Source organism: Polyodon spathula, chromosome 22 (assembly GCF_017654505.1).
Source record: "Polyodon spathula isolate WHYD16114869_AA chromosome 22, ASM1765450v1, whole genome shotgun sequence".
Classification (NCBI taxonomy): Eukaryota; Metazoa; Chordata; class Actinopteri; order Acipenseriformes; family Polyodontidae; genus Polyodon; species Polyodon spathula.
This window is the reverse complement of record NC_054555.1, coordinates 24,642,484-24,670,244: the sequence shown is the minus strand read 5'-3', so window position 1 is coordinate 24,670,244 and position 27,761 is coordinate 24,642,484. Positions and strand designations below refer to the sequence as shown.

The 27,761-nt window shown below is 37.8% G+C and overlaps 1 protein-coding gene across 1 annotated transcript in view; it reads right to left on the bottom strand.

The window, feature by feature from the left end:
- LOC121297537 (transmembrane protein 132C-like) overlaps nt 1-26,559 on the bottom strand; it is a 118,247-nt gene extending 91,688 nt beyond the window's left edge. The window contains exons 1-2 of the mRNA XM_041223891.1: nt 25,860-26,559; nt 25,336-25,444 (exon numbers count right to left, since the gene is read on the bottom strand). Of these exons, the coding sequence (XP_041079825.1) occupies nt 25,336-25,414 (79 nt within the window). The 5' untranslated portion in view covers nt 25,415-25,444; nt 25,860-26,559. The remainder of the gene's footprint in view (nt 1-25,335; nt 25,445-25,859) is intronic.
- Between the last annotated feature and the right edge of the window lie 1,202 nt (nt 26,560-27,761).

The following is a 27,761-nucleotide window of genomic DNA, read 5'->3' as shown; positions in this document are numbered from 1 at the left end:
AAAAAGGGTTCTAGTTTAATCATTTGAATGAAGCCAGTATATAGACCTGACTCTGCGTGGATGAACTGAACACTAGTTTGTACTGCTACTCAACAGATTTTTTTTAACTGTAGACATTTGTACAAATTGTAAAATCAAACCCCAGACTACACTGAATTTGGTGCACAGGATGCTGCAAGTATATGAGGATAGAACATTGGCTTCAGGGTTATGACAACTTCGAGTCTAACCCAAGTGCACCTGCTTTACAGGAGGATACTGCTGCATAATGTGAGCATAATTTACCATTTCAAATATAAAACACAGATTTTCTTTAAGAGATTTATGGTAGGGATTGATTTGCAAAGAGCTCATTTAACACAAGGTGGTCATTCAAAAATACTTTTAATATCACTTTGCCAGTGCTTCGCCTTTGTAATCCTGATCAAGCTCCATTAAAAAGACACATAGCGACAAGACTTCTTAATCATGTTCCGATGCATAAATCACACACTCCACCGTAACAAACTGCTATACATCAAACTGAGAGGCAAGGAGAAATCTCATCTAACCATGAATAGATTTTTTAAAGCATATAAGTCATTTGCATTGCACAGCGTTTAATGCATTCCTATGAAAAACAATTGTGATAAAAAGACTAGCTGTAGATATTATTAGGTTTTATAGGTCTTCTCCTCTCACAGGACTCATTTAAATTTTTTATGGGGAAGAAAATTAAAAGTTCATGCAATTAAAACATAAAGGATAATTTAATCCAAATACATGTTGCTCTGTTATTGAAAGCAGAAGAGCCTCTTTGCCGTGCAGCTACGACAAGCATAAACTACACATCATCCCTAAAAGCCTGTACGCTATACGTGAAGAGAAATTTCAAATGAATTATTGCACAAACTGTGAAAAAAGCATCTGTGTGCAGATAAATGAAACGGTGCAAATGGTGACAGAACCTTGACACTGACTGATAGTTTAGACATAAACAATCGCTCGCTGTCAACATTACATAATTTTGAATTGGAAGGAAACTTAAAATATGTCACTTTATTGTCAGGGCAGAGTCCTAGGAGAAAAAAAAAAAATTCAGAGTAATAGGTATACAGCTGTTTCGTGCTTAAGAACCCTGGCCTCTCCCGTTAAAATTACATGAATCCGCAGTAGCTTGGCTGAATGGTCACCTAGACTAGCTGTTCTGTTGCTGGGTGCTCTCAAACTGTGGTTTGAGGGTCCAGCCAGCACTGCGGTTTCCCGTCAGAGCGGACAATGCATAGCCAGACTGACAAAGCTCTCCTTGTCACACATTACCCAGCTCCTTGCAATTACATGTCACCGATCATTCTGCAAAGACTGCGAGCCGAGAGAGAAGTCTTATTTCTGTGTGCCAACTGAACTGAAGCAAGCCCGTCCTGGGAGTTAATGTTTTTTTTTTTTTTTTTACTGTTCAAAAGACAGCTCCTGCATTTCAGATCCATTAAAACGTCTACTAAGTCAAACGAGAACAGTTAATGTCAAAAGGCAGCGACCGAGTACAGTATATTCACTGGCTTACGCAGTGTACGGTTTCTGGGCAATGCATTGTGATTTCAGAACTTTCTAACCCTTCCTTAGTTTTTGTCACAGGCCCTTGTAATCCAGCATTGTATTGCAGCTCCTTTCAGATGTGTTGGAATATACTTCTAAAAATATATGGTGCTTCTACAATTGAAATGTATCATATATTCAACGAGGGGTTGTGTTATCAATTTAAAATGTATTAAGAAACTAAGGATCAATCAACACAAAGCATACCTCGCTGTGATCAGCCCCAGCTGAATTTTTTCACTGCATTTTACAGTATCAGGGAATCCACCTAAACAGAGCAAAAACAGCACATAACTTTGTACTATACTTGTTACATATAATACAAAGACACCTGACCTCAGTCTTGGTTTTATCCAGATCGCTACAGATTTAATACATAAAGGACTCAATGACCAAACTCATTGTGATGCATCCGGAATAGTACAATATCAGGCAGAATTTAAAGACACTCCAAACCAAGCTATTTTTGGCTTCTGTGCTACTGCTAGACAAATCCCCATTGTCTGATGTGTTTTCCTCTACAATAACACATGGTAAAACTCCACCGTGCCCAGCCGATATCTCATTAATACAATAATAATGTTCTCTCTTCATTTGAATCCCACAATGCACAATTCAGAACATGCCACTACATCGTTAGGTCTGAGGTCCACACGCTGTTAATCGTTGAAAGCACAAACAAGTTTTGAAGTGTTCCTGTTTTTTTAATTGACCAACAAGCCTCAGTGGATGTAATTGTTAAACACATCATGCAGAGTGGCTCGTTATGCGCCATTTTTCTTTGGACAGACAAGTCATTAAAAAAACACAGCAGTACTCGCTCTGTGTGTCTAACTTAGATCAATGATGAAGCTTAAGATGTCATATAATATCTGCTCTTCATGGTGAGAGTGTTCACTCCAATTCATATCAGACACACATGTCCCATGGTGACTCTATGGGATAATATAGATTAATGCAGATTATTGAATGCTAAGCTTTGCAATTATTCTCTACCGTACATCTGCAATATGGTTTCAGCAAGATAGAAAAACAGAACTATCATTAAACGGATCACAGTATTATCCACATACTATCAAAGTGTCCAACTTCACATTAACTCACATTAAGACCTATACTGAAGGAGATACAAAAGATTCACAGGTTCACAGAATAACCCTAGACGTGCTCTTCTGTCTTTTTTATGTTTTGTGACACTTAGTGGAGATTCAACTGCACACTGTTATAGTCTTTGTGCGTCTGCTTCTGTTCGAAACGTCACAAAATAAATAATTGTTTAATCATTTAAACCTATTGTCTACATATAAAAAAACTTTCATTTTTTCACATTATATATATATATATATATATATATATATATATATATATATCTAGTTCTGTGTGTGCTCTCCTTTTCCCGATGTCACCTTTTCTGATAATAATGACTGTCCCCGATGTTACATTATTATATTCTAGTAAATAACCTATATATTACTTTGAAACCGCCATCAAGGTTTTCAAAAGCCATCGGAGTTTATGCATTTTTCGTAATATGAAAGAATGAACAGTGTTGAATAATTCTAGTACTGTTTCAGCCAACGATGTCTGAACAGGGTGAAAGTGACGGTGACAGTGAAACTACAGCACTAACAGCCCACTGAGATGATTGACAGAGACACCTAGCCATTCAGAGTGGAACAGAAACGGGACAGACAGCAAGTATAAAAACTATACAAGCTAGAGATGATTTCAAAATTATTATTTTTTGTTAAAAAAAAAAGAGTGGTTTTACCAATGTTTATCCTATATAATTTTATTTCTGTCGAACTCATATTTTTTGGTGAATTCGATGTCTAACAAGCTTTACAAATTAATATCGAAAAATCGCAAGCCTAGTTATGACCGAATCCACACCAAGAGGTTATAATTTGTATGCAATGTTCATGATCTATATGTTGTGAAGCTGTATCTAGCTGTACAAGGTCAGTTTTCAAAAGCAATCTATAGTGGTGCAGTTGGCTCTAAAAAAAAAGGTCTGCGTTTCACCCAACTCATGTTTATTACAAAGCAAAATCATAAATCAGGAGTAATATTGGGACCCCTTGCTGGATAATTCAAACCAGCATACTGCCTCTGTGAGCATCTAGGATCTTTTAAAAGAAAGAAATAAAAAAAGAAACAAGCAGCAAACATTGCCAGAGCTGTTTAGTCCTCAGAAGGTTGTTTAAAAAAAAGAGTAAAGAAATGATTATTTCAGCTCTGAGATTCCAGTAAAACTTCTGCACTAGCAGCAAATTCATTGTTACAAAGTGCAGTTATTGCAGTAGAGTGCAGATGCTTTATTCACAAGAAGACTAGGCTTCAATTCCCATCGAGAACCGAATTTGAAAACAGATTGACCCACTTTATATAGTTAGACAATAAAGAAATGCAGCCTGGAGGAATCTCAGCATCTCCACTTAACTCTACAGAGCTGGCCTCTGAAGCCTGCCACCTCATAGGGTGGGGACGCGCTCAAGAAACTCTGCAATGGCGTCGATATGGGAAATGGGCATGAGGTGATCTGAAATGCATCTTAAATACTACTACTCCATTAAGACCCGAGGTTCAGTAGACTGTAAGAAACCAAGTCTTGTAGACAAACTTTTTTGTTTTGTTTTTTTTATTAACCTACAAAATCTTGACAACAGACAGATACAGTCCTAAACAATATCTCACATGTGGTATTTTCTTCTGCGTTTGCAACACAATGTTAATCCAGGTACACTGAAGAAGGCACAAGCCAAAGCAATGGTCTACTTAAGAGTTTCTTGTGTTTTTACCTTGGAATTTTGAAGGAGGGTTTAGGCGTTAGGAAGGAGCCTAGGTTCAAAGTTCAATGGAATTTGAGAGTTGCAAGTAACGTCCAGGCGCTTGCAATTTCAGCCAATCGTAAAAGGGCTCCCGTCAAGTAAACACCACATCTGCAGACAGCATACAAGAGTGATTTTAAAAAGCACGTGTGAACTTGGAATAGCCCACAGGAATATTTACTGACTCTGTTTGATGAATGTTTGGAGGCCCAGCATCCCTGATGATGCAACACTAGAGACTACTGTTATTTAATAAGCTAGTGTTTCTTTAGACTATCACAGTATAATAAATCTAAAGAGATAGTAGAATTGCTCTTGATATAATTTTGTCTTTCAGAACACCATTCACTCAGTAACACCATATAATTCAACAGAACAATCAATTCAGCCCAGCCGACATACAGGCAATGGTTTTTCATAAACTTTGTATTAAAAGGTTTTTGCTTTGTTTTTGTTCTGGTATCTCTGGTATAGAATCAGCCTCTCTGTGTGTCTTGGTTATTTGCAGATAGCATTGTGTAGAGGACTGCTTTAATCCTCTAAAGTATGTTCTGATTAAAATGTTAAAGAAAACCCTGAGACTTATTACATTCCTCCTCCTCAGTCCTGCTGCCTCTGGCGTACAATGTCATTTCATTTTTAAACCCAGCCAAAGCTACCTTTGCAATTATTTTTTCAAACCAAGAAACGTATCCTATTGTAACAAGACAGCCAATGGTCAGACAGGTAAACACAACTGAACTTAGATGTGGACTTCAGAGCATTGCCATGCTTTTAATAACAAGATAAAAACTTAAACCAAAGACATTTCATCCATAACTATAATACACTTGATTCTGCAAAATCTAGAACTACTAAAAGAAACTCAATAAACACAATGGCTGTATCCATGTCGAGAATGTTGAAAGTCTTGATTCATAAACGTGGATGCCCAAGTGCTAAAGTGTGACACATCTCTTCTTGGTCCCATTAAGAGGAGTCTGCTTATGGTGAATGTACTGTATTAGACATTAGCCTTTCACAGATGGGGCTAGTTACAGCAGGTCAAAATATACACTAATCACTATTTCAGAAATACATTTGAAGGACAACAAAAAGTCGCTTGCAATCATTCACTGCTACTGTTGGCAATAATCACCCATTGATACAAAATAACAACACAACTGCAGATGTGCTAAAAAGAAACTCATCACATTTTGTACTTTAACAAGGAAAATCGATTTAAATAATGACGGTGAGTGTGCTACACTCGTGCAAGTATTAACAACAAAATCCCTCTTCGAAAGCATTGTCCTGTTACTTCTAATTGTGAAACTTTGAAACAATATGGTCTGAGTGAAAATTACAGCCACATTTAAAATACGTCTTTCTCTTGTAAAAAAAAAAAAAAGTCTCACGCTGGCTCAAAGCCTGTGTTAAAATAAAAGTTCAGACAAGCCCAAAAACCTGGCGCTATAAGAGGAGGAGCTGAAAGCTGCTGAGTGAAAATAGTTATTTACAAATAAAACTCTGGTTGTCCTGGGAGCCACACAAAGCTGCAATGTGTTATTTCTTGGGGGAATCTGAGATGTCACAGTAGTGAAACTTTTAAGCAAAACATACATTAAAATGAGATGCCAAGTTAGTCCCGAATTGTGCCTTGTTTAACTTGGGCCACTTTGCAGATCTGATTGATCAATTTAAGTAACTTTTTTTTGTAGATATCTTTTTAACCTTTTTTTCTTTACTTTGTTTTGTTTTTTTTAATGCTGAACCAAATGTCATCAGATTAAAAAATAATTCAAATACAAGCCTGCATTCACCTCGCTGTGAAAAAAAAGAAGAACAACCTCTTTTGTGCAAACAACAGATGGTTTGGCCAGCAAGTCTGAGTGTAAATCACTGGATTCTACAGTACTACCAAGGCACTGTCAGTATAGCGTGTTTGCATATGAAGCAGCTCTCACGGCTGCTGAAAATCAAAGCCATTGGAGTCCTTAAATAAAAAGAGATACAATTTATCAACCAACAAAGGAAGACGCAGCTCTGTCCGGATTTCTGCACCATTAGTTGGGCAGCTCTTTAAACAAGACTCTGTGGTAAAAAGTAGGGTCTAGGGGAATCATCTTATGGAATGCCACTAGGAACTTTCCCTCTACTGTTTTATGGGGTTTGGGGGATTCTCAGGTGTTTGATTAAACCTTCCAGACAACCATCTTTAGTTTTACACTAAAATACAATTGCTCCACAGTTTTGCCTTCTGTGTCATCTCTTTTGTTAGAAAACAGGCCAGTTTGTTTGCTTCCTCTCTTACTGGACCGGGTTTGACACTATGTTGCATTGCCAGCCAAAACCATATGTTCCTGTTCCTGCTTTTCAGCTGTAGTTATATATTAAGAAATCAAGTTTCAAAAGCATTACACACTGAAACTAGAGACTGGTAGTTATTATTATTAAACGAACCTGTGAAAACTTCAACTCCACAATAACCATTGAAGGGTTGAAATGATGTAAAGCACTTAAATATCATTTGTTATATATATATATATATATATATATATATATATATATATATATATATATATATATATATATATATATATATATATATATATACACACACACACACAGCTCTGGAAAAAATTAAGAGACCACTGCAAAAGTATCAGTTTTTCTGGTTTTACTATTTATAGGTATGTGTTTGGGTAAAATAAACATTTTCTTTTTATTCTATAAACTACTGACAACATTTCTCCCAAATTCCAAATAAAAATATTGTCATTTAGAGCATTTATTTGCAGAAAATGACAACAGGTCAAAATAACAAAAAAGATGCAGTGTTGTCAGACCTCGAATAATGCAAAGAAAATAAGTTCATATTCATTTTTAAACAACACAATACTAATGTTTTAACTTAGGAAGAGTTCAGAAATCAATATTTGGTGGAATAACCCTGATTTTCAATCACAGCTTTCATGCGTCTTGGCATGCTCTCCACCAGTCTTTCACATTGATGTTGGGTGACTTTATGCCACTGCTGACGCAAAATTTCAAGCAGCTCGGCTTTGTTTGATGGCTTGTGACCATCCGTCTTCCTCTTGATCACATTTCAGAGGTTTTCAATGGGGTTCAGGTCTGGAGATTGGGCTGGCCATGACAGGGTCTTGACCTGGTCCATCCACACCTTGATAGCCAAGCTGTGCAACTGCTACCTACGCTTGGCAGGCCCTTTCATCAGTGCACTCATTTTTTCAATCGAAGCCCCACAGTGAAAAGAATTGTGCCTTTATTTTTCACCGCCACTGTGCTACAAGTTCCCGTCCTGGACCCTGGCTTGTAAAATATTAAATTTATTTAATCAATCTTTCAAATCAATCAGACACATTCTCATGATTATTCAGTGTCTGATGTATTTCAACATCTATTCAATTATAAGATATATACACAAGAATACTAAAAAGAAGCCGTGGCATGACCATGCTCCACTATAGCAGCACTTTTAACACAGGCTGTCTGGGGTCTGCATTGATAATCTAAACCGTGTCGGATCTAAACACAGGACAGGATGCATAGGCTGAAAGCACATGTGGATATCAGCACCGCTAGAGCAGCTCTCTTGGCTGCAGAAAGAAAGCAAGCCAGCCGGCCATCTGCTGCTGCAGTTTTCCAGCAATCAGAGCTTGAAATTAGCTTTTTCTTGCCACTGCCAAACTGGGTAATGTCTACATGCTACTAATTAGTTAGCTATAGGCATATCTGCTATTCACATTGCATCCCATTCTAAAAGCGTGCCCCTTCCTCACTTTGATTACAAGGTTACATTCAGTTGAACACTAAGAAAATAACACTACCCAGAATGGCTTGTCACATATGAAAACAGGTTGTTGACAATTCCAGTTACCCAGGGGGGGATGCCCAATTTCAATCCTAAATGGACACTCCACTGCAGGTTCAGTAGTTAAAACCGAATAGCTAAAATAAGTAAATACTTTAGAACGTACATGAAGGTTAGATTGTTCAATTAAACAATTTTGATCATGGCTGGAACAAAGAGCTGGGATGGAAGAGCTAACTTTGCCCACCCCTGTAATAAGCCCTTGGATACAACTGTCTATCCAGAACCAAGAAAACACAATAAAATATCATCCATTTGCCTTCTGCATCTACCTTCCCGACCAAACAGATTTATTAGTTACCGGCTCATTCCATGAAAACGGTACATTCTTTTACATTCATAGTTCATCCGTGCCTGACTAATCAGAAGCAGAACATTTTTGTGAGATGTTTGAAAGAGACCCTGTGTTTGCCAGTATTCTCATAGTGATTACTTCACAACGTTTATGGAAAAAGACTGGAGGGATATTCAAGAGATGGTGGTATTGCAACGGTTGTTATTTTATTATTTGGAGACAAATTCTTTGCTCCTAATATGTAAGAACAGACAGAACTGAAAAGGGTTAACCTTTCTGGTAAGTAATATAACTAGAACAATCAAATAGACTGCGAGTTACTCAGGCGCTCACGACGCAGTCATGCAGTCACATTATTTTTCAAGTGCCTCCGTGTTTTGATGTTTCAATAGGAGTTTTGCATTCCACTTGAAGGAATTGAATGCTTGAGGCCTTTGCCCTTTGATATTCACAGTTAAGACAAGAGCAAAATGGAGGGTTACCATCTGACATCATAATTACTTTTTGCATGCAAAATTATTCCTTGACATACAATGCAGATCCACATGACAAAGGGAAGTGTATTCTCTTTTAATGCATTGTAATGACAGCTATACATAAATGAGCTATGAGGAAAGTAACTCTGCATAATCCAACTGACAATTCTAACCGTAAACCAAATAATTGTTGCACTTCCTGCAGATACTGCCATTTAAAAGCAGGCTTCAGACTTTCATGTTTCTGCAACAAACCAGAATCTCCATGAATACAGCATTAGTGCTTTGGCAGTCAACACTGGAATGGTCAGTGGTGCTTGTTATTATTAAGACTGGATGGCTTTGTGGGCTGGCAACATAAAATTCGCTAAAATAAATCCATCCGTAAGCATTTGGGAAAAACTGCTGATCTAGGGACAGTAAAATTACATCACATTGCACCATGAAGGTCTACATAGACAGCAGCCGAGGCGTTCCAAACAGAGTCAGAAGAAAAAGTCTTTAAAAACAGGATGCCTTGAGATGTGAGGGACTAAATACACAGGTGCATGCATACATGCTGTAGGAGACTCTGGAGCAGATCTGGTGCAAGATAATTAAGGAAGATGGACAGCATTTGTGTTGGTACATCTCACGTACTGACTTTGATTTGCAGTAACTTCCATATATGCTTCAAGTTCTCATGCGCTTGTGGTTTTTTGCAACTAAAAAAATTAAAAATATGTTTTTACACCTGTCAGACAAAAAGGTACCGAATATGGGATCCAGTACAAATAAACCCTTGTTCTGTAGCTCAACAATGGGGTGTTTGCATTGACTATGTTAGCATCTGCAATAGCTGGAACAAGGCTTCAAATGTGTTTTTATTTTTCTTTTTTTTAAAAACATTTGGTCTTGGCAAATGTAACTGCACCTGAGTTTATAGTAAAATTCTTATGGGATTATAAGCGAGCAACATCACATACATGAATCGGACAAACACCCAGACCTAGCCTTAGAAAGAACACCCGGCTACTGCATGGGATGCAGCTCAACATAACATGTATAAGAAATAACAAACTCACTGTTAACTCTTTAGCTTTATCCATTACTTGTGATGCTGCTAGATAATTGCTCATAATTATGCCTTTTGACAGTCTATAAAATTCACCCATTACAGTTTATGAAACTGGGGCATTAAATGGCTGCTTCTACACTGTTACTGTTTTCAAATTGTTCAAGTGAAAAAAAAGGTTAAGGCATTGGTCTATTTAAGGAACATCTGTGTTCATGTTTGAAATGATTCTTATTGAATTATTTAATTGTTGATCAAGAACTGCTTTGGAAATGAGCTACATTATAGAGAAGGTAAAGATTGGCCTGGCAGGACTGTCTTATCTAACATTTCCAGCTGGCAGTGGTTCTGTTTAAATACTGTCGAGTGTCAGGGCGGTGGACACACTCCAATACAGGGCCAGCCTACATTGAACAGAACAAGGGTTATACACGGATTGTGTTAGGATTGGAGTCCTACATAAGTTCCTAATATTAGCTTGGTAATGAAATCAGGACCACACAGTGCAAAGACAAACATGTTTTATTCATTTGGACAAAACTGCAAGCCAGCTCCTCTTGTAAGAAAAGGTTCCCTGTAGCTGGAATACTGAACAGCTCTTAAAACATTCCCAGCGCATGACTCTGCAGCTTCCTTCTGCGACTTAACTGATAAACAACAATGCTGAATGAGTGGCATAAAACAACTCACAGTATTGATTCCTTGTTACATCACTTGAAACAGGATTAATTCACTCTTTCAACCTTTTAGTGGTTAATCCCTGAAAGATAAGGTAGCAATCAATACTGTCGGAAAAATAAATCATTTCAATTCCTTTTACCAAAAAAAATAAATAAATAAATGTCTACAGTATATGGACATTCCTGAAACCAGTTTTACTGGGCTAGTGCAGCTGTCCTTCCTAGGTTTCTAAATCTTTTTTTTCTGCAGCGTTAAAAGGGCTTGTGTAGGGAAAAGGGCATCTCAGTTATTCCAAGCGGTATTAGGATTACATCAGTCATGCATTGTACCCACTCCTCCCCATCACCATGCATTTATAAACTGGGTTCCACTGTACAGAAGTGACCCCTTAATTATCAGTAAGCTATCCAAGTGGACGACACTGGGTGGCCTGTTAAATCCGAGAGACTAGTTTTCTGTCACAGTGGGTTGTCAGACTCCAAATAAGGAGAAAGGAACAGTCATATAGCACCGAAAGCACCTATTTTAGCACTTTTCTAAAGCCATTGCACATCAGTGAAGGACAACTCTGTCCTTAAAAGCATTAGCAAGAGGGCTCAACATTTTAAATACAGAAGACAAGAATGTCTCAAGGATGCAAAACAGGCTTCGTTTGCAATGTCCTTTTATTAGACCACAGAAAAAGGAGCTTCATCCGGCTCTCACATTCCCAGCTTCTCTGAAGACAGAGGAAAATGTTCTCGCTAAACAAATAAATTCCCTGCAAGAGATTCCAGCTGCCTCTGCCAGGAATGTAATCGACTCTGGATCTAGCAGAGGTCATGCAGACCCAGGCAGCCATAAACTCAACCCCGGTCCCCTGAAGGACCACAGCCTCCATGGGAAAGTGAAAAAGATTCAGGACAGAGAAAGGTTCAGACGGAAGAATCTGGAAACATTCAAACGAGTCCGCTGGTAAAGCATGGTGGCAGCTACTGATGATCACTGTCTGAATACAAAAAGAGCAATATTAATTAGCTAAGCTTGTAAACTGTGGGAATTTGGGAGCGCTGAACAAAAGCAGGACTGGAGAAGCAGTTGAAAACAGAGGCACCATATAGCTTTTTTTGCTAGCTGATGATTAGTTTGTTTGGCTGCTATGGCACAGTGAGATTTGTAGGATTGGCAGCGCTGGAAACACTCTGCTCTTACAGTTGGTACAGCTTCCCCACAAATCTCTGTCAATGTAAGCATGAGCAGACAATTTGAAAGTCTGAGTTAATCACATGCAGTATAAAAGACACATGCCTGATCCAATTCCTGTTTTCACAGCGCTGCAGTGGAAATTTAATGGCAGATAATTGCTCACAGCGATGCCCATACATTACATTTCTGATAGCTTCAAAGCCTGAATGGCATCAAATATTTTATTATTTACTCTTACATATACTGACTTTAAATTGTCATTTTCAAATTGTTCAAGAGAAACGATAAATAAGATTGTAATGAACGACTGACTGACACTCCAACACAAGGCTTCCCTGGATTTTGCCCTGGTTTTTGTGTCATCGGCTACTTCTATTAGATTTATAGTGAATAGGCTGGAAACAGACCTTAAGGTACAAAGACAAGGACATATAGAGAACCACAACATGGCAGTATACTGATCCTGCAACAGCAGAGAACTCTGTGCAGGAACCACCTCTTCTTGTGAGGAGCATAATAAGCCTGCAATGCTGTTGCACTATTCCATCCACTTTATTATTCACTCCCCATGTCATTCAAATACATTGATTTGCTAAATACATTTATTGCTTTGTTGTTCTTAATTTGCCTTAATGCAGGACTGGGGAGGGAGAGGCAGGGACAAAGCCAGCCCTGGCCAGCCTCACATCCCAGGACAGCTACCAAGGGCTTTTGTCTTGAAATAGACGATGTTGCCAGCATTCGGAGAGTCAATGGCGGGGCACTTCAGCCAAAGGCAACTCATTTATGCTTTACTACTTTTCAATATAGAAGCCTGCCTTCAAACAATGCTTACTTTGGGGGAAAGTGACACAAATCAATGTGTGCTGCCTCAGGAAGGGAATGAAAGACAGCCATTACCAACAAAAACAAGGTAATAAAATATCACACTGAAAAGGAAATTAACAAAGGAAGAAATTATATTTTGGCCAGCGAGCTTTTCTAAATGAATGCAGAGATGGCAGAAAACAGAGCCATCTTGCCAAGTTTTCTGCTTACAAAAAGCAATGAGGGAGTTTGTTTTAAAACAGTTTATTTGGGTGTCTTTGAGGTTTTGTATATTTCCATTCCAAATGTTTTTTTGGTTTTTTTTTTTACTGTCCCCTTACCTTTTTATGATGTTTGCAATCATTCCGGATGGTTCTTATTGTAATTACGCAAATATTTGTTATAGCTGTTGGTCTGTGTTAAGATGCTTTCACCTCAGTTCAGGAGCTGCGTTTCAGTTTTAGTTTCCTGCCATTGACACAAGCAACCCAGGTTACAGCAGCCAAGATGACATGATAGAATTAAATCTAGTGATTTTCCACCTTGGCAAAAGTTTCCCTAAGTTTTGCAAGCCATAAACAGCAGTGCCCTAGAAAGTGTTGGTATTTGGGAATATACAGAAACTAAAGCTGCTCTAGCCTACATTGCATATGTGGCAAGAAACAGAACTAAAGGGCAGCTCTTGAATTTGTACATAAAGCAAAGGCTGATCAAAAAATAGAAAAAACTCAACATTTGAATAATTGCAGAAAGAACTATTTAGAATGATGGCAGACATCAATGTAAGTGGATAGTACTCTGAACTACTTTTTAACATTCAGCCACTTTGTGATACTCAAAATCAAATACCAATTTTAAAGGTTACTGTTTTTCATATTTCCTGAACAGTCGACCTGGACTTATTCTGAAATTACCCTGTAGCACAACGTAAAGTAAAAGCAAACCTAGAAGGGTGTATTTCTTTGCAGTGCATTCATTTCACACTGGGTTACACAATGGACAAAACAGCATGCCTAAAAGTAGCACACAAGGTCTGCAAAACACTTTGCTACTTTGTAGGCTTCTGTCCAGACATTTTAAAGTTGCATTGTTCCTACATCAAGTTGAGCTGTACACTGAAATCATTGGCTCCCTTTTCATCTTCAGCTGCAGGGATCGTACTCTGTGCTGATTTGAGGTTCATAAGAACATCAATGCTCATGCGGTTCCTAGTTGCAGAGTCATCCCAGAACTTTGTCTAGTTGGTTCACAAACTTCTATTGAAATAAAAAAAACTCAAGCATCTTGAGTTTATCAGTGATATGGCAATGATGCCAACACAGGTGTAGGTGGACAAGAGCCTAATTTGCTATGGGCTTTTGTGTAATTCTGAAGCAAGATGTTTTGTGATCCGACTGCTGTGACTCAAGATACAGAGTCTAGACTCTGCTACAGGCTTTACTAGTGGAGAATAGTGGACTGTATCACCCAAACAGATTGAGGGTAAATGCATAAGACAGAATTTTCACAGAAAGTCATTTTCTTTCACTGGTGCATCTCTGTGGGGTTTTGGTGAAAATATGATGGTGAGGTGTCAATTATAAAAAAAAATATGTGTTCAAATTCACAAAGACCCTCAAATAGCACTTGTCCTTCTATTTAAACCTGCCCCGATGGGATGACAACATGACTTCCTGACTTTGAAGATTCGCTCCAGGTAATTAAGATTATACAAAGAATGTCTAAAGAGGCTGCTCTGATTAGACGTTAAGGTGCTCATTATCCCATCAGGGATTTGAAACAAGTGAACGCATTTGAAGTGATTGAATATAAAACCATTTTCAGCAGTTTTGTTCAGCTTTTCAATTACAGTACTGAAAAGAATAGCCACTCAATGTGGAGGCAAATTTGCATGATTGAAATGTAATTGATGTTTGTGTTTAGTTTTTGGCTGTTCATTACAGCTGCAGAATCTAATAATGGATAGGTGGTGGGTGTGTGTGGCTTTTCCACTACCCAGCTGAAAAGTTGCCATACACCTTGTGAAGTTCGTCATCTTGACATGGAAGGTAACCCAAACAACTGCAGGAGACACAGCTGTTGGAATCCAGACTCTAAACTCACTGGACAATAGAGCAAGGACGAGGTTCATTGACAATTTTCTGCCATTTGAAAGGAAAAGGCCAAATAAGGACTGACCGATTTATCTCAGTAAAACCATCTGTACCACAGTTGTTTTATTTCCATATGCTTTCCGAGCCAAAACAAAAGACCAGTCTGGCTGAGTACAGGAAGCGAGTCAATAATATGGTTCATTCCAATTCCAATTATTAATTTTTTTGTACTTTTGCAGTGAAATTTGAATCCTGGTCAAATCCTTATACCAAACGGCTGTGATTTCAGAGGAAACAGCTTCAGGGAAATATGATTTAAAACACCTGCCTTATAAAATTACACATTAAAAGCCATGCCAGCTGTTTTTATCTCCGGCTCAAAGCCGCCTCTTACACGCAGGCTTCAAACACAAAAGGCGAAGAGATATTAACCTCTGACACTTTTATTAACCAATAAACTTCAATTGTTCCTTCAATTCAACAGCACCATTTGTTTTCTCCATTACAGAATATGCTTCCTTTAGCAGATTCCCAGCATAAGCAGATTCAATAGATCAACTTTAACGACCATTTCCCACACTGCTGGGCACAGGCGCTTCACAAATCCAGTAGAGGTCTAGCAATAAAACTCTACAGGAGGTACTAAATGGGGTGCAAAGGTCCTTTCTACAGGGTGCTCCAGTGCATCTTACTGAGCAATAATTCCTGCACGGTGGGAACTGACCACTGGTAAAAATCAATGTGGGCTAGACAGGAAGGGAACTTGGGCTTGAAACAGACTGCTTGGGACGTGTTCTCTGTAAACCAGTATTCCAGTTCTTAGCTATGAAATATTGTCTCATTGACTTTCACTAAAAAGCCATATTTTATCTTTAAATCTTTTAAATTTGAACCCCTGCGTGAAACATCATCATATATATATATATATATATATATATATATATATATATATATATATATATATATATATATATATATATAAATGGTGCACCCTCCACTGGGACATACTAATCCCCCTATATAATTAAATTCACTTTTAGGCCAGTTTGCATGCTAAGGTCGATAGGTCCTTTTGTCCAGATATTGGATATTATAAATACAATGTCCATTTAGCACTAGCAGAAAAAAAAACCTCTATTGTCAATTCAAACAAAATGGTGCCCAATTACAAACCTGTCAACTCATTTGGAAAGAATTCTCTTCTCGGATTTAGGCATCCTCCAGTGTACTCGTTTGTATGCATTTTATAGCTGGCTATGCACATTTTGTGCAATTTTTACAAAAAATACTTTGCAATCCAATCCATTTCTATAAAGCACACCAAACCTGTCTGTTGAATTCAGTCTACTACCTGCTTCTACTCCACATTGTCCCTGCTGTCTTTACAAACCCATTACCAGCCTCAATGCACCAACTACGATTAAATAATGTAACTTAGCAACTGACAAATCACAAGTTTTAAGAAGTTAGAAAATCCGGTCTTATTAAGAAGAATATTCTTAGATTTCTGCAAGAAGTAAGGAAGCACTGTCAACGTTCTAATAATCCAAATGGCTTGTCCCTTTACCACACAGTGAATGTACACCTCAATTTAGCAGTTTGCCCACCTTTTACCATAGTTTACCATGGTTTTTCCATTTCTTTTTGGTTTGCCATACCTCTCTTTGCTTTACCGTGCTTACGTATGCTTTAGCATTCTTTCACTATGCTTTTTACCTTTGCTGTGTTTTTACTTTTGCTGTGGTAAACATCTACAAGACAAGCTACCCTAAAGACAGGCTGGCTCAAACTAGAATCACTAGCTATACCGCAATGACCTTGAAAGAGAAACTGCGGTGGGAATTTGAATATTGTAAAGCCAATAATGCTTGACAATACACATGCTCTCAGTGTTATTGTGATTCTGTCTGCAAATTATCTTTTGTTTTTTCAAATAACTCCGAGAACAATCAACACATTGTTGATTTTATTATATTAAATCATAGGGATGCCATCTCTTTATCCATCTCCATCTCTTATCTCAGGTTGCAGCAATGTTTTAGATTTAAATTTCACATCTGTATGTATTAAAATCTAATCTTAGAAACAATGAATTAGAATATTGGCTACTTTCTAACACAGTGCAGTGTAAATATGAGCACTGCTTTAAAAGCTATACTTAAATAATAGATTGTGTGAATAATTTTCATTTTTAAAAAGTATGACAATAAAATACCTTTTAGGCAGTTTCAGTAAATTATCAAATGCCACATGATTTATCAATCATAAATTTGGGGCTAATGTCTGACTATGTAGCAAATCCAGCATCTATTTTTGAAACTCGCTACAAATCTGTTCCATTTATCTGATCAACTAAAAAAAAGAACCAAAACAAAACATCAAACAGCAGTCAGTTATTTTTTTTTTTTTCTTTTCAATTTCTTACTTGTTTAATAGAGTCCTGTGACTGTGGAAGATAAGAGGCTGTCAGCACTCCACTTTAAATCTCTTTTATATATAAAAGGCAGAGAGGACAGTGAGGGTAGGCTGGGTGTCTGGTTTCCTTTACTCCCTTCCAGTATGTCTTAACCCCTTTTGGACGGTGTCTCCAATGGAAAAAAGGTAATTTAAGCCCCATGCTCACATCTATTCTAACATTTCTTTGGAAATGCAGACTACCAGCTGTGCCCAATTAAAAAAAAAGCCTCTGCTTTTGTAGCAAGTTATCTATTGCTTATCTCCTAAGGATTGTAAGCTCTCAGATTGCCAGGCTCTCTGTCAGGCTCACAGGCTTCTCCCTTCAGCAGTGGAAGATCTCCTCAATTATAATTGTGCCCACGATTTTCTGCCCATTCAACAAAAAAAAAAAAAAACTTGAAATACTGTAATAAATACAAATACCATTCTGAATGGTCTGTTGCTTATTTAAACATTTTTCTAAATTGCTTACCTGTCCGTCATCTTTTCTGGTTCTTCTTCAAATCATATAATATTGAGAGATTTCAACTGCTGAAAATGTGTCGTACACGAATGACCTCATAGCTTTTCAAAGATGACGATTTTTAGCCAAAAACAGTTCAAATGAATGTGGTCCAGGTATAATCTTTTTAATGCATCCGTTTTTAATTAGGATATTATAAAGGGAAGCCAGGGCATCGTAACCAATAGTTTGTTACGGATGTTTTTAATGATTGAAAATCACAAACGCTTTTTAAAATACTCCCATCAACAAGAAATTAATGAAAATTAGCACTGAATTGTTGCATCTGGAAAATGTTAATCATTCTGGTCATGCACTCTTTCTAGTAAAAAAATTTAAACTATCCTAATACAGCAGTCCATCGCATATCCAACTGTGGTAGGACCAGAGTAAAAAGAATGACAAATGAATCCTGTTTTAAATGCCATTATACACAGTTTTAACAATTACTATATTCACATAATTATTGTTTTGATATTCAGCTTTTATTAGGACGCTCCCCATAATCCCTTGTTTAGAAAGATACAGGGTATACTATTAATGCTTGTGACATAGTAGCTGTCTGCCATGTGGGTGCGTGCGTTCACTGTTGAGTGACAGGCATGTGATCGAGACGGGGACTGAAGTTGATACGCCCCGCAGGCGAACAGGATTTAATGATATATTGACACACTGAACAGCTCACGCCACACTACCGGCAATGGTTGCGCACAGAGCCCATACACACAGTGTACGAAAACTTTGGTGGGATCTACAATCTGAACCAATCTTTTCTGTTCAATAATAAACTAACGCTGCTAAAGAGCTAGATCATGGCGGATAAACAGCTAGGGCAGATATACGACGGATTACTGTAGTCATTTTGGAAGGGACTGTGTGTTTTTTCAGGAATGCTCATCTGTACTGAACCACAAACTACAGCTGCAATTTACTGGGGCTGCAAAGAGACCTTTTTATACAGTGCAGGTGCACAGCCATCATTATAATATCTCATGTTCCCCGGTCTACCTGAATTTAAAATAGAACTCATTATTGGTCTCTTTCTGCTTAGAATATAGAGTACAGAAGTAAATTACAAAAAACAAAAAAAAACAAAAAACAGTTCAGGTTCAGTTTGTCTGAGTATTGGCTATTAGGAAAGCATAAAAGCTGCACCTTTGACTTTTTTTTGTTTTGTTTTTTTTTGTTTTTTTCAGATTTAGAAGCAATTTTACTGGCATGTTCCAGCTGCTCCCTTCAAGCCAGGGGGGGAAATATGTTGTCCTGGAACCGAGGACTCATTTCAAAAGCAAGCAGTAAATTGCTCAACATCTGAGTTCAAGTCCAAGCCCAGGACTGGCCTGTATACCTCGACATGTGTTGACAAGCCTGGTCCTCTGTTTGAATGTAGATCTGCAGGGCTTATCAATTACTAACCTACAAACAATTACTGTATGCATTATTGACTTTCATGAACCTTACTGGCTTTCAGAAAACCTGCAGAAAATGTATTGCATTGCCCATGCTTCATATAAACAGCACTAGGAAATTATTGGTACTACACCCTTAAAACTCCAGTAGCAATGGTAGCACAAAAAATACCACAGGTAGGATTCTACCACTGTCATACTTGTTATATTTTTTACAGTCAAAATATTATTTATTAATCTATCTTCGTACTTCCTAATGTGCTAAAGCCTGATTAATCTTCCTCATGGATTGATTAATGGTCCAGTACTGGGAAGAAGCTGCTCTTGTAATTATTTTGTAAAATAATCTCTGGAATGCTCATTTAATGCATTATTCCCTATTATACATAATTCCTCCTGTGGTGTGAGCATTAGTCAGGCTTCGCTAGGATAAAATCCTTCAGCTTAGTCACACCTGACTCCAATTACCTCCCCTCTCCTGTAGCTTTGATTATTCATCAGAATAAAAAAAAGACCCACTGTTCTCGAGTGTTCTCCAGTAAACTGACCAGATGAAAGTGATTCAATTAGTGGGAACCCACAGAGGCCTCATTCTTTCAAAGCCGAAGCTGCTTATAATGATACTCTGGTGCAATAATGGTGCTTATGAGACAATAAGCACCCCAATATCTGTTCATTCTTTGATTTCCATACATACAATTCTGCTGCTATATCTAGTGTCTCTGTAGCCTATTGCCCCAGCAGAAAACCAGCACTGAAATTGTACAAATAGTGCCCTTTATATTACTATATAAAATTGTATAACATGGAGGCGCACATGAATCAAATGAACTGACATGAACTACACATAGAACATTTTAAAAAAATAACACTGGTAGACAAATTGACTCCCAGTGTATTGACCCTAAGAACCATTACAAACCAGAGCATTTCCAGCACAGTGTCAAATAGTTATCGCACTTCTACCAATGACACACACCAGTATAGCTGCCCTATTAACTGTGCCACCAGTGCATTGGCACAGATCATTGGCAATGGCTGCTAAATGTAACAGGTCATTAATTTGCATGCGTGCTTCCAGTATAGCTGCCCAGAGACAATCATCTTACAATGACCCCGGACAACACTCTGGTGTGGTTTCATGTTATTGTACAGGTGAAAGAGGTCTATTTTGAAAAGATTTCGTACAACGGAAATATATTCGTTGCAAAATCCTGGGATTAAACTAATGACTTTTGTAAGGGCAAGGCCGTGAGAATAATAATAAATTGGAATTCAGCATCAGCAGATTTACTGGTATTAAGCCCCCCAATGGTATTCATGGGTCTGAAGCAGAAACAAGGCATTAAAACCAGAACAAAGCAGTGACTAAAAAAATTGCTGAGCGTCTCTGATGCTTACGAAGCATAACCTAGGCATCTGGAACAAAAGCAGATCCACTCAGTGCCTTTTCCTGCACTGCTATCATTCCCTGTAGAAGGAAAGTACAGCCGCCAAGCCTTTTAAAATTAAAGATACTACACAGTCTAGTAGCCAAACTAATCAACAAAGTTTTCTAATTACAGTAACAACTGGCTCTTGCATGATATAATAATATATTTATTTTTTAATGCCTTCAAGAGCAGCTCAGCTACTTAATATGCACATTAGCTGCTGACATACCACACTTAATATTATAAGACAACATTAATAGGCAATTATATCTGACACAGAGGGTTTTTCTGGCAAAAAGCATCATCTCTGGAAATTCCTGGAGCGGTTATGGGCTCATATTCACAGAAATGTAAGATCGGTCTTAAGGATTTTTACTTAAAGACTGTTTATAGTTTTCCAACCATTGACATACAACCTATGCTTTTCAAGCCTCTGATGGTAACAAATGACTGTGAGGTTTCACATTTAGAGAGTCACAGCCATTCAGAAAGGGCGATAAAGGAAGATAGAGAGAAGAGGGTGGTATAGATAGATAGAGGGAGAAAATAAAGAGAAAGAGGGAGAGAGAGAGAGAGAGAGAGAGAGAGAGAGAGAGAGAGAGAGAGAGAGAGAGAGAGAGAGGGGGAGGGGAGGGGAGGGGAGGGGAGATTATCAGCAAGAGTAATAGAAAAGGAGGGACTGCAGAAACAAAAGGGCAGATATGGAACGGATATTTTTCATGTAGAAGAATCAGTCATTTGCTGCTACCTTAAATAATACCAGCTATTATTACTGCATCCCTTTTAAATCTACAAAATCTTTTGAAAACCACATAAATGCTGTATTATGGAGATTACATGCACCGAGAGACCCCAATTATCCCCTGCAAATGCATGACGGCTGGTTCCAAATTCACAGTGAAACAAAGGGGATTTAACAGCTGTCTTTATAATCCATTTCGTCTGACTGAGTCTTCCGCTGTACTGCTTTTCCAAAACCCTTTATCTTTTGCACTGTACCCATATCTGGGCCAACAGATTCCGACACACATGTACCTGTTTATGGCATTACAGGAACCCATAGCAGTGGAACCTCTACTGTTAAAAGAAAAGCTACACTTTGTAATCGTCAGCACTTTTCTACAGCCTACAGTCCATTCAGGCAATTAAAGAGGAAAGGATGCTTTTTACTTGATCTGAGGCACCTTGATGTGAAAGTCAGGATGATTAAAAGTCGGAGCCTGAAGAAATTATTAGAAAATTCACTGACTTCCTTCGCTAGAGCTTGAGAATCACAATCATCTGCCATACAGAGTCTACTGAAAACTTTAATAATAATAATAATAATAATAATAATAATAATAATAATAATAATAATAATAATAATAACAATAATCTACTTGGCTTTCACACAGAATATATAACTGTCTATATCTATCTCTATCTGTCAATCTATACACACTTCACTACGCTAGGAATTGCCTTAGTGGGGCATGTTCTCCTAGTATATCCTGGGGCATGTTCTCCTGATATACCCTGAGTCCCTTGATTATTCTGGAAAGCTGAACCGATGCCATAGTTCACTTACGCATAATTGCTGAAGCCCAGACAGCAGTGCTGCACTTGTACCTGATGGCAGTGACTGCTTTCAATGCGGTAAAGAGCCCATCCACCTGGAGTCCATGCCAAGGATTTTTATCTTTGGTATTTTAGATCTTAATATTAGCACAAAATGTTTTTATTGTAAATACTTTTTTTTTTTCTAAAATTATAAGACATGTGATAAATAAATCAATAATTTCCTCTGATTAAGCAATTTGAAAATGGTCAATATTAAGACCACTAATACATTTACACATAAGCATCATCTGGTAAAAGCAATAATAAAACAGATGTTCTCACATGGGATTTGATTTTTTTTTTTTTTTTTTTTTTTTTTTAATGCTTTGCCAGAAAGACAAATTTCACGGTGGCTCCCAATAAGATTAAATCAGTTGTAATAGGATTTCACAATTTGATTCTGCTCTGCATTTAAAATATACTCCACACATCACATTTTGTTTAATCTTATTAGCCACGTATCAAATCCAATTACCTTGGGGCCGCAGATGGAACACTGGGAGGATTCTTTGACTCCTTATTGTTCAGCGTGACCCCAAATCCCAGAGGTCAAATGTCGAATGATTAGAGCATCAATTCCCCTGCCTGGCCACCTGCAGCCACAAAACCTCAAACAGCAAAAATGTTAAAGTTTTGTATGCAGTACAGATAAGTATCTTCTATGTGGCATTGTGCAAACAACTTTAAAAGCTAAGGAGACCAAAGCCTGGATTATATCAAAATGTAATTTACAAAGCATATTCTAGATATTGCAATGCCATAAACTTCTAGATTGATTTTTTTTTTTTTTTTTTTGCTTTGTGCAAATGTGTTATACTTGGTGCTTTATTTCAAGGACCACGATAGGAGATTAAGTGCTCAGAGTACTTTTAAAAGATTCAAAATCAGTAAAGTGTGAGACAGAATGGTGCACTTTTTCCACTGTTATTTTTAAAATGGTAAAATGAAAATCACACCAATTTGAATTAAAGATTTTAAATGGGAGGGTGTTTGTTTCTTCTGTGACTCCTTACAGTTTCAGAAACTCTGGCTGATTTGAAAAAAGCGACTAACAGAAATACATCAAGCGAATAGAAGCACCTACAGGTAAGCTTTTCTCTCCACAGTGAAGGGCAATTGCAGGATTCCATAAGTGCCAACGCAGGTATGAGAATGGTACCAGCACACCAATGCTGGGTGAATGAGAAGTCAAGGCCAGTTTTCTGGTTTCTTTCCAATGAACCCTGCATGAAAAACCCATTATTGTGGTTTTACCTCAGAATTCTCATGGAGCGTTCGGAGGTTAGGCCTGATCTTGTACTAGAGACTTTGTCGGGCCCATTATGACTCCTGTGCACTTGAAAATAATGCATCGAAACCGGAGAGGTAAGCAAGCAAATGACAAACGTGTCAGAAAACCTTCATGCAAGTAAAGAATGGTAAACAGTACACAGCCTCCAGGGAATCATGCATGTTAATTTGTGGAAGGAGGGCTTTGAATTTCTAGGTCTGCTTTCTTAAAAAAAAAAAAAAAAATTATGAACAGCTTCTGAAAACCCTACAGCATGTGCTCTGGTCTACAGAATTAGTGCTCGATCTTGATTGACGCAGTCATAATTATTTAGTCTCCAGCATCATTAGTTGACACAGTTCAGTTTGAAAGCTGTAAAGTGATTTTGCCTTTGCATTTGCTTCAAGGGCACTAAATCTCACTCGATAGTCAACACTTGAAAACCGACAAAACACTACAACACAATTTAACTTTTAGTTAACTGAAATGAAATTCAAGGTTAGACAAATTGAAAAGTTTAAAGAAAGTTACTGTAGATGGTGACCTCTTCTGACTTTTTTTTAAAACAAACTGAATAACAAAACCCAAAGGCTATACTGGTTTTCCTAGCTCTACTGGTACAGAAGAGATTTGAATTAATGGAACAATGTCCTATATATCTACATGAAAGGAGACTTTCTAAAACCTTATATTCCTGGTATACAATAATGATGTTTATATTCCAGGGAATTGAATACCAAAATCACAGTGCATGCAAGTCTCCTTAGTAATTCTTGTCATTATAAACTTGTAATGAATTGAAGAGACCTTTCTATGGCTTCTAAAAAAAAAAAAAAAGAAACGAGTCATGCTGATTATTTTGGAAACAAATTAATCTTCATGCAGCAGTGTGGATTGGAATCTTGCCTTACAAACATAATCACACAATCACACAATCACAGTTTAAACAGCATGCACAATTAAACCCACATTGGATATATTTTGTATAAACGACATACCAACAAGCAGCCACACAAATATCAATTACAAACTGGAAAGCCCTTAACTTGGGGCAGCAATTAAACACTATTTTCACTTTCAAGTTGAAGGCCACTTGTACCGTCATGGTTGAAATGAAGCTGTTCATGTATCAGTAATGTATAGAAGCTGCATCTATCTGCAGCAAGACAGTTTCAGTTGCAATGGTAATCCAACAGACAGGGGAGCTGATAGTAGACACCGTGGCTTGCCATACCCAAGACTGCACTAATTACAGAAGATGGGAACAATCGCAGAAGTGTAGTATGGTCTATTCTGGGGAACAACTTTGGAATAGATTTAAACCCTAACTTCCCCAAAGGAATTAGAGACAATTAGCACTGAGGCAGCGGCATAGTCAGGGGGTGGTTTTAGGGGTATGAAGCACATTCAAATCGCGTACAGTACAGCTACTGTTGAATATTAAGTACACAGCAACACTTTTGACGAGTTGTTAGTTTTATGTAGTTATGCCATTGTATTGTCTAGGGGCTCTTTGGTATGCTTACAATCAATTAACCAGAGAAATCCAATTTCACCTAATGAAGAGCGTCGGGACCTGTGTGATTGAAAAGCTTTTAGTTTTACAGTACGGTAATCTGATATACACAACTGAGCCTTGTAAACGGTATAAAAAGAAAAAAAAAACATATCAATTAGAATGTGCGAAGCAAAAACGGTTTATAATTCAGTAATTAATTAATTTCACAAATCCATATTAAAAGGATTTATAAGGTAAGGCTTAAAATTGAATAAAGACAAATCGGTATCTCTTACCTACACGGAGAATCGCTGTGAGCAGCTGTAGTGTGCAGAGATGCAACATGTTTCTTTCTGCACACGGGAAAACTTCCATTATGAAGCTTGGAAAAGACAGGTCGCTGTACTGCAGCTAAAAAAATACAAATTCATTTCCACCCAAATCTACCACGAAAGTCCTTGGTTTTCTAATGATGTCAAAGGCTAGTGCTAAACATGTGTTCTAAAGTTCCGGTTACTTTTTCTGCGCCAGCTTTCTTCATTGTGTTTTAGGGTTACTGCGCATCCGTCAGTTTTTTACATTAGAAAACAAATTTGTTCTCCGATTTTTTCTTCATCGTAAGACATTATTATTTAGCATTTCATTTTACAGTAGTTGATTAGAAAAAAAAAAAAAGTAACCCGAATCTTTATGCAGCATGATTTGTTTTTACTGTAATCAACAACAACCCTTTAAAATCGGTTTAATCATAGGAAGCTTGTATTTGTCGAGCTAAAGCAACGGCTTCAGGTGTCTCAGAAAATAGCTCAAGGGTTTTTACTTTGAAAATGTTTCCTTCATCAACTTCCGTTTGCTTAAGCGATCTTCATATCTTCATTTTCATGAACAGAAGCTGCGGCAAAGTTTTCTTGTGGTTGTTCAGAGGTGATGTTTATTTAACAGCCGTGAAGACTCTGCATTCCACAGAGATTCTTGTGCATAATCCTGATGATCTTTCTTCTCTCACCTCACACACACACACACTGAATACGATTCAGGCAAGTGCACTCGAAGATTGAAACCTCCAATAACTGTCTTCACGTCACTGTCCAGTGACTGGCTTGTGTTACTGGCGAGCTGCTTTTACTGTGATACTGCCGCTTTCATGTGAGTGAATAAACCCCGAAATGGTGCATGGTATTGAATGAAATGCCTCACTGGGGCAGTGTACTGAAACGCTGCACATAAATGTATTAATGTGTCATTTCAACACAGTTTCTATGTAATACTAACAGTTCCGTTTGAGTTTATATGTTGGGGGGGGGGGGTAAATAAAGAAAAACTCTCAGATGCTGGTACACCCTATAATCAAACAGGTTAATGAAAGTATTCCCATTGCGTGATATGGTAGTGATGTTCTTCTCGTTCTTTTTGAGAACTGGAAGGACAACGTGATCGGCAACAAAAAAAAAACCCACCAGGAACCACGCTGAAATCAGCTACAACATCCTCTTTTGCATTCTGCTACGAGAGAGTCGGGAATTATGACCGCAGTTTTCGCGGAAAAACATAAGGGCATGAAACGGTAAAGACAGCCAATAAAACCACGGGGGGTGGGGCTAAAGGGGGTGTGTAAACACAGAGCAGCTTCTTATATGCTGGCAGGCTGTGTATTCAAATGTGGTTTATCAGTCTGCACATGTTATCATCGCCGTACAAAAATGAAATTTAGCAGCATAGCAGGGTCTGTTTCTGTAGCTGTTACACCGGGCCAACTAATTTATCCATCGAAAGAAAGAAAGAGCGCATATTTAGACACAAATGTGCAATCGCTTCAGGCAGTCTGCTTCGTAGTGCTGACAATTTCGTGTTGCTTTGTGCTGGGCTGCGCGCAAATTGAGTAATGTGTGGGCTGAGCTCGACTGTTTGAGAATGAACGATTCTCGGGTCGAAACGCGCAGTCCAATGTTGAAAAAACCGTATAGAACCATAAACTAATATGAATTAATTAACACAACTGTTTTCTTCAGGAACAGAGCATAGTTACCGGAACCTTGTAATAAAACGCATGCAGCTAGCTGCACTGTACATCAAATGTTTAAAACCCGTTGCATGCTACTTATTTTGGCTAGTTTTTGTGTGTCATGTATATTCTCAAACAATTTAAATAAACACTAATGCTCGTCTAAAATCTGTTGTATGCGGTTTATGTTAAATTTAGGTTTATAATGTTTGAGTAAGTCTCATTAATAGTGTCCCGTGGCCATGCATTTCAAAATATTCCATAGTTGTTCTGCACACTTCTGTAACGGGTTAGGCACCCTGTCAAAACGAGCAACAATACATAATGTTTTACAGCGCTCACTTTTGCTGTTGGTAAAAACATGTCGCCTTCGAAGGAATAATGCATATACACCAGTACAATGCGAGCTGCCACTTGTATTTTTGGCTGACACGAAATTATATTTACTGCATTGTGGACCTATCCTACCGTGAGTCCAGTAATATAATCATATATAAAGCTTAATGCTATACGTGTCAGTGCTTCTCAGTATTTGAAAAATAATAACAACTAACTACAAATCAAAATATAAAATTCATCGATACGGCGTTTTTCGTGTTTCCGAAGTGCTGTCTCCAAGCAGGCTCACAATTTGTTTATGAAAATATCACTCGATTACCAGTAAAATTAATGAAAAAAAAGATGGTTTTGTTTACAAACGTTGATCCTATCAGCCGAATT